The sequence below is a fragment of the Lissotriton helveticus genome, chromosome 8 (assembly GCF_964261635.1).
Source record: "Lissotriton helveticus chromosome 8, aLisHel1.1, whole genome shotgun sequence".
In the NCBI taxonomy this organism is placed as follows: domain Eukaryota; kingdom Metazoa; phylum Chordata; class Amphibia; order Caudata; family Salamandridae; genus Lissotriton; species Lissotriton helveticus.
The window spans coordinates 1,495,484,002-1,495,499,909 of NC_136069.1; the positions used below are offsets into that span (position 1 = coordinate 1,495,484,002).

The 15,908-nt window shown below is 46.3% G+C and overlaps 1 protein-coding gene across 3 annotated transcripts in view; it reads right to left on the reverse strand.

Annotated features, from left to right (window-relative positions):
- The window catches only part of CCDC81 (coiled-coil domain containing 81), a 241,687-nt gene that overhangs the window by 77,560 nt on the left and 148,219 nt on the right, over positions 1 to 15,908 (reverse strand). For all 3 annotated transcript variants that reach the window (XM_078658440.1, XM_078658441.1, XM_078658439.1), the window contains exon 8: positions 642 to 759. In XM_078658440.1, the coding sequence (XP_078514566.1) occupies positions 642 to 759 (118 nt within the window). The remainder of the gene's footprint in view (positions 1 to 641; positions 760 to 15,908) is intronic.

Sequence of the window (15,908 nt, forward strand, 5' to 3'; positions counted from 1 at the left end):
TTTTTCACCCACTGCACCACTAGAGACAAAGGTCCACCTTATGCAAATCAGAACTGATCCAAGCTATATCTCACAGACAAGGCCTAACAAAGGTGAAACCAGTCTGGGGTTGCTTTTGATCCCTTCTGGTGGGTGTCTTGCCTGGAAGTTTGGGATGGACTGTTCCCGTGAGCAGCACCTTGGATCACTGCCTACGTCTAAAAATGTATTTTGGACCATTCACAAAGGGGAAGGCGTCCCCTGGGTTACGGCTTCCTTGCAGGTGTCAGTAAAATATGAATGTTTTACGTCCGCATTTCTGTGGCAATACATACCATAAGGGACCGCTATTTGGAAGGAGCGCCCTAAACATGCCCTTTCCAAATAACGATTCCTTGTGATTTCTTTAACCCATTTAGCAATTCAGTAACATGTTATTGAATCGCAAAATGCGTTTATTGCAATTGACAAACACATTTTCTTGTTGCAAACCCTGCGATTTTCCCATGAAAATGCGTTAGTACATCTAGTCCATAAAGTATGAAAACATTAATACATTTACTGATTTTGTACAAAATGAAAATGGCACACTAGTCTAGTACTCTAGCTTTCGCCGGTTTTATTAAATGAAAAAAAGAGTAATGCATTATTTGTACATGTACCTGCCCTGCCCTGCAGTGACCCAGGCATGAAGGAGTCGGAAGTCTTTTCTGGTATGCTTGGGTGACAATGCATACATCATCCGCCTTCAGAGCCTTTGGAGTAAGGGGTGACCGTGCCCTAGGAACAAGCAAGAACAAGCTGTCATCTTCAAATAAAAATAATAATTTTTTTCATTAGCAGTACCCAGCATTGCCAGGTGTTGCATATCTTGGAATTAACAGACTAGCACCAGAAGAGCTTCAAACCATCTTTCCACGGCGTTCCCCCAGTTTTTGGGATGCACAGAATTTTGCTGGGGCGGCTCTAGGCTCATGGCGGCCCTGGGCAGGGAGCGTAGGTAGGGGCCCCGGAAGAGGGGGTCCGGGCGGGGGCCCCAAATCCCTGCCAGGGGCCGCCATGCAAAAATGTATCCATTATTATATTAAGGATTATTATATTAAGGCTATATATTGGTGTGGCGGCCCCTGGGGTTTGGCGGCCCTGTGCAGGTGCACAGCTTGCACATGCCTAAGGCCGCCCCTGACTTATGCCACGGTCTGAGCTCTGCAGTCCAGTCCGCATCCCCAGTTTGTGCAAAATGACTTCCTCTTCGCTTCCTATGTAGCCCCAGTTATTATGAGACTGGCATGGCCTTTTTTCCAGGTCACTAGCATGACCAAGGAGGGCGTCACGTATTAATAGCATGCACACTGCTTTCTGTCAATGACAAATCACGTCCAAGGGTGCAATAGAAGCAAACATGCACCTGCAACAATTATGCCTGGCATCAGTGAGACAGGAAGGAACACAAATCCCGCTCCAAAAATGCAACAGATCGACATTGAAAATGTTCAGTTATTTGTTCTGATTTGTACTGAGGCTATAAATAACACTGAAGCAAAAATATATATGCCGAATGGACAAAACATGCACAGATGCTCACTCCCTCGCTTGACAAAGACAGGACTAGACCCTGCGGGGCCAGACAACGACAGAACTATAGCCAAAGCACAGCCGTTTCCAGGATCATTGAATCGGGTAAAGCACTATGAGGGGAACGCCTAGAAGGTCATTTTGTTTGGGCAATCAACAATAGTAGCCCTAGCAAAGGACTGTCGTGCGGAGAGCTCAGGGCGCGCGGTGTGTGGCCTTTCTACGTGGCTGCTTCCCCGAATATACGTTTAAAGATGGCTGCATTTGGCTACCTTGTGAAAAGACATCCATTGTTGCACTTTTGGAACAGTACTGATACAGTTACTGTGTCTTGAAGTTCAGGATGTAGTGCTTTATGTATTTTTAGAAATATCGAAAATAGATATTTCTGAACAACATTGACAAAGCCAACAGGTCTCGCCAATGAGATCTATTGGCCTTGGCAATGATACTTTGCCAAGCTGGTCAGCAGCTCAGCTGTGCAGCATGGTAAAAAAAAAATTTTTTTAAATGTCATGACGCAGCCAGAGCTTATGTGCTTTTTTATTTTAAAAACAAGTTACAAAAGGGTGAGTGGGTGGGGGGTGAGGCAACACGGAGGTAGGCAGGGTGAGACAAAATGACACCGTTGAGGGAAGCAAAACACACATGATGATGGACGGAATGTTGCACAATGGCAAAACATTCACCCCCAGTCACAGATCTGGGTTTAATCCATTGTTATTTTGCTCACCAAGCCAGCCCAGTTCAGACATGGCCATATGCAAATCAGTCTTGACCCTGTGCCTCATGGGAACAGTCCAGACCGAACTGCCAAGCCATGTCTTCCCTGGACCGGAATCAAGCATCCTAGGACTGGGTTCTGGCTATCAGCCGTCTTCAGCCAGGATAGTTTGACTCCAGTGGCGTAGTGAGCATGGGACCCACGTCTGGGCATACCCTTCCCACATAGGGTGAACAGCAAAACACACAAGATGATGGACGGAATGTTGCACAACGATGGATTCAACCCAGATCTGTGACTGGGGGTAAATGTTCTGCCATTGTGCAACATTCCGTCCATCATAATAACGATGGATTGAACCCAGATTTTTGGGCGGGAGGGGCCTGGGGAAGCAAACGGAGGGTAGGCGGGAGGGTCCGGGGAAGAAAATGGAGGGTGGGTGGGAGCGGCTGGGGAAGCAAAAGGAGGGTGGGCGGCAGGGGCCGGGGAAGCAAACAGAGGGTGGGTAGGAGGGACCGGGGAAGCAAACAGAGAGTGGGTGGGAGGGACCGGGGAAGCAAACAGAGGGTAGACAGGAGGAACCGGGGAAACAAAGGAGAGTGGGACTGTGGAAGCATGGAGGGTGGGCGGGAGAGGCCGTGGAAGCATGGAGGGTGGGCGGGAGGGGCCAGGGAAGCAAACGGAGGTTAGGTGGGAGGGGTGAGGGATGCAAAGGGTGGGCAGGAGAGGCAAGGGACACAAAGGGAGGGTGGGCGGTATGGGGCCAGGGAAGCAAACGGATTCCTTTAATAGAACACCCATTGCAAGATTGCCAGGCATCCCTGTGGATCAACTTTACACATGTATGATTAAAAAAAGGCATTGGCAATGCCAATCGCACAGCTTTTTAGATCCAAGCTCAATTGCAAATACTTAGTCTTTATGGATACATTCATGAGGTGCAATAGTTCGTTATTGATTGAACTAAAAATGCTATTTCATTTTATGTTCAGTGATACAAGTTAGGAAGGAAGGGAACGTTCATTTTGAATCAATGTTTATCAGCTGAAGGTTTCTAGACACAATAATTCATTGGATCCTCCTCCATTCTGCATTAGAGTACCCATCAGACTAAATTAATGTTTGCTACAAAAGCTTGAGTCCAGCATTAAAATATCAGTGCAATTTATACACACACTGATGTGGCCTTTCACAGATGCTTTAAAACTAGTACTTTAGGCATGGGCTCCCAAGGCTGTAGAGGTAGAAAACTACAAGAAAAACAAATAGATAGTCTATGGAATGAAATCACTGCTCTAGAGAGAAGTAAACTATACTCTCCATCAATCAGCATAAAAAAGAAAACTTCACAGGGTGCATACCTCTGCAGGAGAAAGGAGTGTGAATGCATTTACTAAGTGATGAATGCATAAAGTGTGCTGCGTAAACGTTTGATCTTTGGGAGGCACTAGCAGTCTTGTCGATAAGTAGATGGGTGAAAACTTCTTGGGAATAGGGGAAAATCCAGGATGTAGGAGCAACATAACATGAAAAGAAGAAAGTAAGGATGAGTAAAACAAGCATAGTGATATTCAAGGAATGTGACAGATGGAAGAGAGGCTACGTAGAAAATCTGAGAAGGAAGGAAAATAATCCACATTGGAGAGGGAAAGCTCAGACTGAAAAGAGGAGAGAGCTGCTAGAGTGCTGGTCTTAAAAAATGTAATCTAAGTTTCCACCATGCAAAGGATAGCCTGTGCACAAGCTGAGCCATTCATTGACAGAAGGGACTGCCGCTGCTGTTCAGGGAGCAGCACCCGAGCTCAGATTTGCTGATCTAAAGTGCCATAAAAGATCTCCGTATGGCACTAGAGGACAAGAGTGAACCTGCAGTGCCCACTGAAATTAACATTAGGAGAACAGATGAGAACCCTTTAAGTTGTCTACAAGATCAAGGGTAGCAGAGGAGTCATTTGAGTCTGGTAAACCAAATGTGGCAATACTGAGGAATCTGATAATTAAACTATAGGAAACTACACCAATTCTCAAAGAACAGAGTGGAGGATGCAGAAGAGAGGTCCTGCAGGAACGACCTGAGGTATCTCGGGTTTCTGGAGAGGGAAGAAGACCCCTACAGAAGGGGGTTCCTGGAGAAATTAATACTAATGTTATGTTTCCCGGTGGCTGTCCAGGCTTTTTCAATCCAAAGTGCACACAGAGCTCCGGCCCCTCTTCTGAGTCCCAATTTTTAAGGACAGAAACACAGTTTGGTGAGAAAAGTGCACAGCAGACAAGCCACCTAAGAAGGTTTGGTAATTAGAATATTTCCAGATTAGATGCAGAGGGTTCAACATCAAAGAAAATCATCGGACGCAGTGAAGATGAGGCTTATTGACAACCACTTGAAATATATGCTACATTTCCAGCAAAGCTGCATATCAGCAAGGAAGGTATGAGTAGGCTGAATATTAACTTAGATTAGGCTCAGTTTCGTGCCAGTGATGTCTGCATAGGTCATACAACAAAAGCCGAAACATCAAAAGAGAGGGCCAAAAAATTAGATTGAATAGGGATAAAAAAGAAGATCCCTGAGGTATACAAGAGAGACAGCAAAAGAAAGACGGAAATGGAGGGTTACAGCTTGAGGGTATCAAGTAAAGAGCATTGCCACTCTGGAGTTTTAGGTGTGATCTCAAAGTCATAGTTGTGAAATGTTGATTGCATGTGGCAGCAGACAGGCCTAATAGGATGCTGAGTTGGTTAAGGATAAAAAAAATCAATGTGACTTCACTACTGTGCACGGCATCAAAATCTGTCAGGCAGGGGTCATAAATGTCTTTTTGTAGAAGGCAGGTGATTGCTTATTTTTCAACCATACTAGCAATCAGGAGGAGGAAAGAGATATACCAGAAGTTATGGATATAAAAGTTCAGCCGAAGGCTTCCTCAAGAAGGGACCATTAAAGCGAGCTTCTAGGGTACAAGAACTGAAGGCCTCTTTAATAAACTGTAAATGTCTCTGATGAGAAGTTTAGGCTTGTTGGCTGCTACGTGCATGACCTGTGCCAACTAAAGGTAACACCAACTTTACTGATTAGAATGTAGCCTGTGTCCTTTATCGAAAGAGGTGTAAAATAAGCAAGATTAGTACCATTATTGAAATAGGTGCAAGTGCTAAGAAAAATGGTTTCCATATAAGTAGAGGAGAAGGAATACTGAATGAGCCAGTTCCACCCACTGCACCTATTGGTATTATAATGTCATCAATAGAAAAAGAAACATAGCCCATCTCTCTAACTAGGAAAGAAATGTTCAAGGGCGCTTAGAAAGACCACTCAACCTAGTGGTGGTCCACGAGACCCTACCACCCCAAAGCACGGGTTCCTTTTGGGAGAACACAACAATGCCACGCTGCTTGGCAGAGACATTTCTCCTTGCCAATCGTGCGGACGGGGAGGTGGTAATAGATGCAGAGGTGACAAATTTTCACCCGTCCTTTTTCAACACCCACCCGGAGTGAGATTTCGATATGTATTCTCGCTCTGCTCATACATTACCAACCCACCATGAGGATTAAGGACCTATCACCATGAAAGATAGATATCTTGTAATGAGTGTTTATATCACATCACGCCTTGTGCTTGGATACCCGAGGGCGGCGTTTCTCAAACCCCTGGATCGCAACTGCAGTGGGGCTGGCAGAAAGCTGGAATGGGGTTGCATGATGTAGCCAATTTAATCAAGATCCATAATGAACAAACAATTTGGAAACTGAGTGGGCGGGGTTGAACTTAGTAAAGGAAAATGGTGGCACATCAACAAAGAGTTTGGGAGCTCTAGACTTAGTTATGTTATCAGTGCTACCTATGTGTCCTTATTAAATAGAACGAGAATAAACCATGAGAATGAAAAGGACTTGAGTTGTGTACAAAATAACTCTACAAACGTAATTAAAATATAAGGGGAGGAGCTAAACTATTGTTAAAACGGTGGAGAGCCATTTTGATTGTGCGTTAATTGAGTTTACATTCGATTACAAAGTGGCCTCCACAAATAATTTAACAACTCCTCTGCACCTGATTTATATGCTTGGTAAATAAAGCACATTGATGTGGGGTTTGCATACAATAAACAAAATGTATGAATGCTACAGCTGATGCCCATATACAGGCGCACAGATGGCTGCTCACCAGGGCACAGAGCCTGGCGATGTCACTCATTACAGGATGGTGAGACCAAACCACAACAGGAGGTTAACTGCTCCCAGCCTCTTAGGAAATAAAAGAAAAGCACACTGATCCTTCTCATGTCTCTAAATTTTAGGTATTGCATATCATGAAAGGAAGACTTTAGAGAAATACAGAAACCTTTTGCATGTTTAATAGGTTTCACTCAGCTCTCATTATGTGCTTTTCAGCAGCCTCCTGGGACAAACAAGGGTGACTGTTGAAAGACGTCTACAAGCGTTCAGCGAACACTGGGACCGTGACAATGAATTGTTAATAAACCACAGAACAGCGTGTCTGTGCAGGGACCTTTTAAATACGGAGATCTGCGGTGAGCTGCGATGAGGAATACTGGAGTGTGTGGCACTCGAGAGGAAATGTACATTTACTTATCAGAAACAATAGCGTGTGGGTTCTGTCAAGGTTATCATGGTACATACACCACACACATGTGTACGGCTCATATCTTGGTCGGACAGGGATGAAAACTTAGCCTAGCCAATCTACTGGCAAAATACCGTCTGGATTGGAGGTTGGGGGCGGTCCAAAACGCTGGGGTAATCAGTGCAATAGGAAGGTAATTTAAAAAAGTTATGTGTTTTTTTTCTCGAAGAATGTGTGTTTGGAAAAATAAGTGGCAGTGGACTGTAAAAAAATGGTCAGTAGGAAATAGACAAGATTGAAAATTATTTGATAAAAAAATCTAACAGGGGGAATGATTTGGAGAACACTCCCTAAGGATTTTTAGGCAAATGTGTGTTTAAATGATACTTTTAAAAGACCCTGGCCCAGTAGCAGTGTGTAAACATGGCACACTTTAAAAATCTTATTTTACAGTGGGAGCTAACTTCGAGCAATATTATTGGAAAATTGATGGGAAATGGCACACTTGGCCATCCACCTTAGCTAAAAGAGACAATTTTGTAAGGGGACTGGTGGCTCTTTCGACCAGCGTGATAAGAAAGTGCTGTGTACTAATGCTTCACGGTAAGGTTCTTTGGTGCATTCATTATGGTTATAATATAAAACCAGTTTGAATGAGGAGGCTGACACTATAAAAATCAGAGTCAAATGGGACAAGAAGCCCAAGCCAAAAACAATAAAGATAACTGTGGTTCAAATGCAATTAGAAAGAGAGCTGGACCTTGAGAATCATGTACCCTTTGAAATTGGTAAATAAAGAGCAACCTTCTCACAGGAGGCGCAATCATCAATGTTTGTGACCACCTGTATTCTGTCAGTTCCCACACTAAAAGTCCAAGAAGGGTTCGCCCCCTTTTCACTGCTTCCACTCCAAAGAAAGGTTGCACGGTCAGTGGTCCAAAGAACGAACTCCACCTGCTCCATCAGACTCTGACCCACTACAGGTCTCTTGGTTCCTGGGCCATCGTCAGCTCTGCAGGAGATTGAGACCTTCTGGGAGGCGATGCTGCAGAGAGGCACTGTCTCCCTTGTTATGTTTCTTATAGGTACCCCAATATAGGCACAGGTAGTCACCTAAACTTTCACCTATCTTCTGCCCTACCATGACACTACGTAATGGTTTTTGGGATTGACCTTTTACCTAGTTCTGATACTGCTTTTCCCTGAAAACTAGGCTCATCCATTATGCATGAGGGTTCTTGGAAACTCGGCAGGACTACCATTTCCTGCATAAAAACTTTGTATAAGGGTCATTCCTTCCGTCATCCTAAGTCCAACATGACACAGCAAGGTAGAACCCCTAACGGTATCACTTTGGGTATATAAACACCATATCTTGCTGAGGTAGTGAGAGGAGAAAAGGACTTCTATGCCGACACACTGACGCTAGACGCTGAGATTCCTGCAAGCAGATACTCCAGCTCGCAGTGGTCTGACATCCCTTTCGGGGTGTCCATCTCGAGACCAAGACGGGGTCCCACAGTCTTTCACTTCAGGTAACAGGGATGACTTTATCCTAGAGGGATTCTTGGCTTTACACCTACATAGCTGCTAGGCACACTTAGGTACATCCAGTTAGGGTCACATCGTAAGAGTACGCATTATTACGGTCATGTATTTTATATACTTCCCTGTATTCATTGTTTTAGCACAATGATAGAAATCTACCATCCTTTTACTCTGTCGATGCTTCTAATCATATCAGCACACCTATTTTACACTAGAATGACGCTGGTTCAATAAATGATTATTGAAAAACGTCCCCACTATTTATTCTGTGTATCTCTCTGAGACAAAGTGGGAACGAGTAACTGAGCGAAAAGTATTGCACTGTTTCCACGATCCTAAGGGATCAGGGATGTCATGTTCTTTTAAAAAAATACATATATATTTTTACTAGATGTGCTCAAATAATCATACTGTACAGTAATCACATGCTTTTATACAAGGTTAAACTTTAGCATCACAACACTTTTCTGTATGAGAGGTTTGAGGTCGTTTACCTTCCATGGCTTCGAGAGCCCAAAACTGCATCAGGACATATGTACAATACTAAACATAAACCCAATTTATCTGTCACTCCCCCCCCCCCAACTAGCTGTAACTAATGCGTTTCACTCCTCCCCCAACATCGCTCTATGCTGACGCCATGGTGTCCATATTTTGTCCCATTTTTTTTTACACATTCCCTACTTTTGTACACTCTCTCTTCAGTACGTTGGCACCTGTCAAGGGCCCGCTTCCACTCTCCCAGCGGCGGGGGTGAAGGCGCTTCCCACCTCCTTGCAATGTTTCTTTTTGCAATCCCTGCTGCATGAGCAAGCCACATTCCTGTATGCTTGGGTCACTCAGAGTCTCCCTGAATCATCAGGAGAAGCCATCTTATGTCCATGGGGACCGACACTCCTGACACACTTGACATTACATCCGTAACCTTCTGTAAAAACCTGGCTATCTCCTGACATTCCAACAAAATGTGAATGAAAGTTCACACTTGTTGACATCCCCTGACGCAAAGCTCTGTGTGTGCCTTACCCCATTTATATAAGTGCGTCTGCGGTAGTAGGTACGGTGGAGTATCTTAAGTTGCGCCAACCTAAATCTTGTACGGACTGCAATCTCTCTTGGGCTTTGTATTGCCTCCTGCTACTCCTCATCATATATATTCCCAAGATCCTCAGTCCATGTTGCCCGCAGGGCCGTTAGAGGGTCTGGCACATTATTTATTAATTTACGATATATCGTAGATGTCGCTTTCCAAGGGATGGGGTCAAATAGCAATCTATCCTCCAGGGGGGAGTGATCTGAAATAGGGGTACCACATTGGATATGCCGCCGCAGAGCATGCATCAGTTTTAGGTAGTGGTATATCTTTGGTTTAAATTATATTCCTGCTGCAGGTCTTCAAAGGCAAGTGGAGTCTCTCCCATCCATTATAAAAAAGGGGGGGACCCTGTTGTTACCACACAATGGTTTGTTGTCTGTATGCCACCATATATTCAAGAGACCCTTACAATAATCAACCACACCAATTATTCCATATGCTAAAATGAACAGCAAAAAACTTTTTATGCATTTATATCATTTATTTCCTTTTTGCATAAAATTGTACTAAACAATTACAGTGCCTATTTTAAAAAAATATGTTTAAACATAGCTTATATACATGTACATCATTTATTGAGTGATACAGTTGATACCAAAAACAGTTAAAAAACAAAGTTTGTAAATAAACAAAGTGTCTAATTCGAAGTAATTAAAAACAAGTTGTCACACGGGACAAATAAAAACCAAGTTGTCGACGCAGCGTTTCGGTATTTATAAAAATTGACACCTTCTTCAGGACAGGGTTCTTATTAGGTTGAAGCGTTTTGCTTAGCATTCAGCTCTGGGAATCTGTTTTCAATTCAGGAGATTACCCAATCTGTATTCAGGATGCTTATTTATTCATTTAGTTGAGCATCTTTGGCAGAAGGATCCTCTCTTTTTTTTAGGGATCTGACTCCTGCAGTGGAGGACAAGGGGGCCACCGTAATGTAAAGTTAGGTCTATGTTCTCCCCGTGGTCCTTAACATCAGGGGTTATATTTCCAAGGCTGCACGTGACTGGATTATCACTGTGTCCCTTGCTCTGGCGGTATTCCTCAATTTACCGTTTCTTCGTTATAGGATTCGGCCTCCCTGCTCCGCATGTCCTCCGTCCGTTCAGCTTCTCGGTCTCGTCTCTCCCATCCACACATCACCCAGGTGTTTGATTCCTATCAGTTTACACGGACCGCCAAGTCACCATCATATACTCCCTTTTGTAGTTTGTGAAGTGCTATTCTGGGAGAGCCACCCTGCCACAGCAGCATTCTGACTTCCTGGGCAATTGTTTTAAAAACTGTCAGGGAACTGGACATGGGGTGTTCTGGAGAACACACAGGAGGCATGGTAAATCCATAAGTTTGAACAGAGACTCCCAGCCCATAAGGGACAGTGGGAAGCCACGCCAGTGCAGCACATCGGCACTAAGCCAATCTATCTGGGGCTCAAGGTTGTTTTTCAGGAACGTCCCTTGATCTCTTGTGATGTGTATGCCCAGGTACTTAAGCCCCTCTTCCACTCCCTAGCAGCGCACATCGCCAGTATCCTAGGTACAGGTACCGATAGCGAGAGTATCGACGATTTGGACAAATTAGAGGTGTATCTTGAGTAACTCCCCATTTGCTCCAAGATATGAAGTACTCTTGCCAACTAATAGTATGGCCTTGCTAAATATAGGAGAATGTCATCCGGATAAAGCGAAATTCCCTCTTCCCACCCCCACGTGTCTCTATACCCCAAATCATCAGGTTTCTCTGGACCCAATGCACCAGCGGCTCCAGTGCAAGGGCCTATAGCAATGGGGATAGAGGGCAGCCCTGTCTAGTACCTCTCCTCAGTTGAAAGGATCTGGACAACACTCCTTTGACTCGCACTCGAGCCTGAGGTTTCTTATACAGGATCCTTACCCAGCTACAGAAGTTAGGGCAGAGGCCCATCTTGTGAAGTACCATGAATAAATAGGGCCATTCTATACTGTCGAACGCCACCGAAGCGTCTAATGACATCAATGCCGTCTACTGGGCAGCGGGGTCGTGAGTCATATGGAGCACTCCGTATAGCCGCTCTAGGTTGTGGCGGGTAATTCTGTTAGGCATGAAACCCGATTTGTCTACATGTATCACCTCTGAGATGATCGGCACCAGGCTGTTTGCCAAAGCCTTAGCTAGCACTTTCGCTTCCACATTGAACAAGGAGATTGGGCGATATGAGGCGCATTGGTCTGTTGGTTTCCCGGCCTTGTGTATCACTGCAATCGTGGCTGCACGCTGACCCGGCGGGAGTGGCCCCTGTTCCCGCGCCTCCAACAGCATATTTAGCAATGGTGGTATTATTATGGAAGCCTGACTTTTTAATATTTCAACTGGGAGTCCGTTTGGACTCACTGCCTTCCCTGAATTGAGGTGTCCCAGGGCCCCTCCCAGCTCTTTCTCCGTGAGGTCAGCCTCTAATGTCTCACGCGCTCCTTCAGATAGTGTGGGTAGGGAAAAGTCTCGTAGTAGTTCCTCACAGTCGCTCTCGGATCTAGTGCAGTAGGGTGCATAAACCCCATCGAAATGCACGGCAAAGACCTCTGCTATGTCTGTACTCGTTCTCAGTACCCCTGCTTTGTCTCGCACCCCTGTCACCCATGTTCGTTCCCTATCCCTCTTCTCTAACCATGATAAGAGTTTTGATGCTTTGTCCCCCACATCATATAGGCGATATTGAGTTGCCAGAGCATATGCTCTTGCTTCATTGTCTTCCATGGCGCATAAATTGTGCTGCCGCAGCCTGTGGCACAAGTTGCTAGTGGTGTCAACTACCGCTTCTCTCTCCATCTGAGTTATCTCGAGCTCCAATGACCTAATTTGTAGCGTTTTTTCCTTCTTTTTAACCCCAATTAGCGCATGTGTCTGCCCTCTCAGTACTGCTTTGTAGGCATTCCATAAAGTTACGTGTGAATATACTGTGCTCGCTAGTGCCACGTGTCAATCCTCGGGATTGTTGCCCTATTAAGGAACAGGCCCTTAATGCCTACCCCCACGGGAAGTGATCTGAGATGCCCCTAGCCATATGCCTTCGGTCTGCAAATCCTCCCACTTTATCATTCCGCGTGAAGAAGTAGTCAAGTCTAGAAAAGGAACCATGGCATGCGGAGTAGTATGTGTATTGTCGAGCAAGTGGATTATATGTCCGCCACAGGTCTACCATACCCATGGTCATCAGGAAGCCCGACAGGTCTCGTTCTCGTTCTCCCTTCTAGCCCTCACAAGAGCCCGATGGATCTAGCTGCGGGTCCATGACTGTGTTTGTGTTAATCAGCATCAAACTGACCTTTGGGAAGGCGATACTGTGAAGCCCCGGTGGTATGTAAATTGAGCAAAATATAATCTAGCGCTGTTCCCATTTACTCGCTACTGCAACACAGCAGTCTGCATCGTCTGCCCAGGTATCTGTTATAGGCAGGAGTAACGTATTGCGAATCAGGATTCCCACCCCCGAGCCTCGGTCGAATATCCAGTGTGGGCCACCAGCCTATATCCAAAAAGCTTTACATTTGCTACCCTTTAGATGTGACTCTTGTATCAGCACTATGTCTGGGGAATTCCTCTTAATGTGTCGAAGGACCAAGGTGCACTTGGTTTTGTTACCCAGAACATTTACATTCCAGGTCCATACCAGTATACTAGCCCGGAAGCCCATGGTGTTGTGTTAAGAAATTCACTCATGTTACTCCTCCCCTCTCTCGTGATGGTCTTGTGCCACCCTGTATTACTGTTTGGCTGCGATGGTCTTGAGCGAGCATGCAATCATGCATAACATAACTAAACATTGTACCCAACTCCCCCTTCCCTGCAACCCTGCGAGGTGAGTAGCAAACCTCCCACCTCCCAAACATGCAGAATGCCTGTCGCCCAACCTGTGTAATAACAAACATTTGTTAAGCCTCCAGCATGAAGTGTAATAATAATGGCGGATACATCCAAACCCTATTGAAATGTCTCGAGAGCAACCTTTTCCCTCTGTTCACACTCCAGACCCCCTGAGTGGACAGCGATAGTCCCAACACCACTAGTGTCTCTTTGGCGCTTTGCAGCATTAAGGGGGTGTTCCTTACCCTGATGGTGTCCCTCCAGAGCCTCCCTACCATCCCCCAATGGTGACCCAGAGAGAGTAAAGCCAAATGTCAATACCCGGGGAGCACCCCTTTTGTCACTTATCTGTTCGTTGGCAGGGGTCTAGGCTGGCTGGGACTTGCCCATTCTTAGGCGGTGTTCTACTTTTCCTTCCCTTTCGTCCGACAGTCCGCCAGCCCTCCATCGAGTCACTTGCCTCTGCCGGGGAGTCAAAGAAATACCCCTTCCCCTCGTTGATTTATCTTGAGCTTCGCTGGGAAGAGCATCATGTATTTCACGTTTTGCTCGGGAAGGGCCCTCTTGACTCCGTCGAATGTACACCTCTGGCGCTGACATGGAGCGTGAAGACCGGGAAAAAACGGATGATGGCATTCTCTTGATATAGCTCGCCATGCTGGCGTGCCACCTGCAGAAAGTCATCCCTATCTCTGAAGTTCAATATCCGGGCTATGATCATGCGTGGGGGCGCTCCTGTGTGAGGTCTAGCTCCCAGAGTCCGGTGTGAGCATTCCACAGTGAAGAATGAGGATAGGCATTTAGGTCTCAATTTATTCAAAATTGAGTCCTCCATGAAGAGGTCCATCAATGGCCCTTCCAGTCCCTCTGGCATCCCCACCATCTAATATTGTTCCGTCTGGCTCTCCCCTCTTTCTCCTGATGTCGGGCAAATATTTCGGATTGATTTTTAGTGAGCATTGAGACCTGTTCTTTTAGCCGTTTGGTTTTGGCCTGTAGACCCCAATACCTGCCTCCGCTGCGGACACCTTCTCAGATTTTTTCCGATGGTCAGCTCTGAGCAGGGTTACCTCCTCGGTGACAGAGTCTAGCTTTGGTTGTAGGGTCCCGTACAGGTCCCTAATCGCCTTCATGATATCTTTCAAGGAGGAATCTGGGGACTGGTCGTCATGCTCAGATAGTGGTTCGCCTCCCTCTGCTCCTCCTTCGCGGCCCATTGCCAACGTATATTTATCAATGTAGTTGGCCTGCCCTGGCCCCACCTCCGTGTTGCGTCCTATGGCTTCAGTCTGCAGTTCTTCACCGGTGAGCTTGAATTCTGAAATCTGTTGTGTTTCAGGCCTGAATATTCAATCCTTGCACTGGTGTCCGACGCCTCCATGTCGCAGCCCTCTTCCTTGTGGGCACAACTGGAGGCCTCACACACACTGCTGCCTCCAGCCGCGCAAAAGGCGATCATCTCACTGGCTCAGTCGCTCAAGGGTAGAATCTCCTTACATCCACCCAGCCAGGGTCGCTAAACACCTTGGATTCTTCTGCTGGCTCTTATGTGGAGCCCCTGCCGAGCACCTACCTCAGATCAAATCACACATGTTCTGACCTGTTGGTATCCCTATACCTCCTGGGTGTTATGCTTCAGCCTAGGCAACTCCGAGGAGGCACTCCACCTATATTTGCAGAGGCCCGGGGAGCATGGCTCTAACTTTCAGTTCGCCTCTAGGTCACTTTTACCGGCAGGTCTAGCACTCAACACTCCCCCTCCGTCTCCCTGCTGTCCACCATTTAGTCTCTGTCCAATGAGTCGGATAGGAAGCACGTTCACTCACGCACGGCCCAGCCAGTTTCCTGTTGTTAAGAGCTCTCCGGTCGGGGCGGACGTCGCTCTACACAAGCACCAATGGCTTCACTTGCACCCGAGGATGGCTGCCTTCACTGGGGTCCTCAGTAGCTGCATGTCGTGCAGCCGCGCTTCCTTGTTTTCCTGGGCCGAGCGCCGGGTTTCTCTTCACCCCCGAAGCTACGAGGGCGGCGTCATCTTGCCTCCGCCGGCTGGTCTGACTGCGTGCCGCTTATTCGGTCCTGTGTCGTCGTTCATGGGCTGTTACACCGTGTGGGGCGGCTACTGCTTTTCCGATCAGCTGCGGATTGCAGGTTGCTCTCCATACTGCGGATTATGACGGATTTTGACGGGCTAGTTCGCTGACAGCTATCGCAGCTTGTTCAAATACCGGCCATCTGCATCGGCTGCTGGCCACGCCCCCCCCAGGGCTGTCATGTTCGATAGTTGCCAAGAACTATTCTCTCCTTGGTAAGAGAGGTTTCTATTGCCAGTCTGAGCTAGCTGGTATACAGGTTAACATACCCGGTGGGGTGTCTAGAATCAGTCCGGACACCAATCACTTGGCTCATTTGCAATACTGTGACTATGCCATCCTTAACCCTCTGGAACTGATATCATCAGACTGACAAGATAGAAGCTGGCTGACAGAATCTCAACCTTCCCTCTGTCTACAGGTCAGTACATAACAACCTTTTATTGAATGCCTGACTGACAAAGCAATATT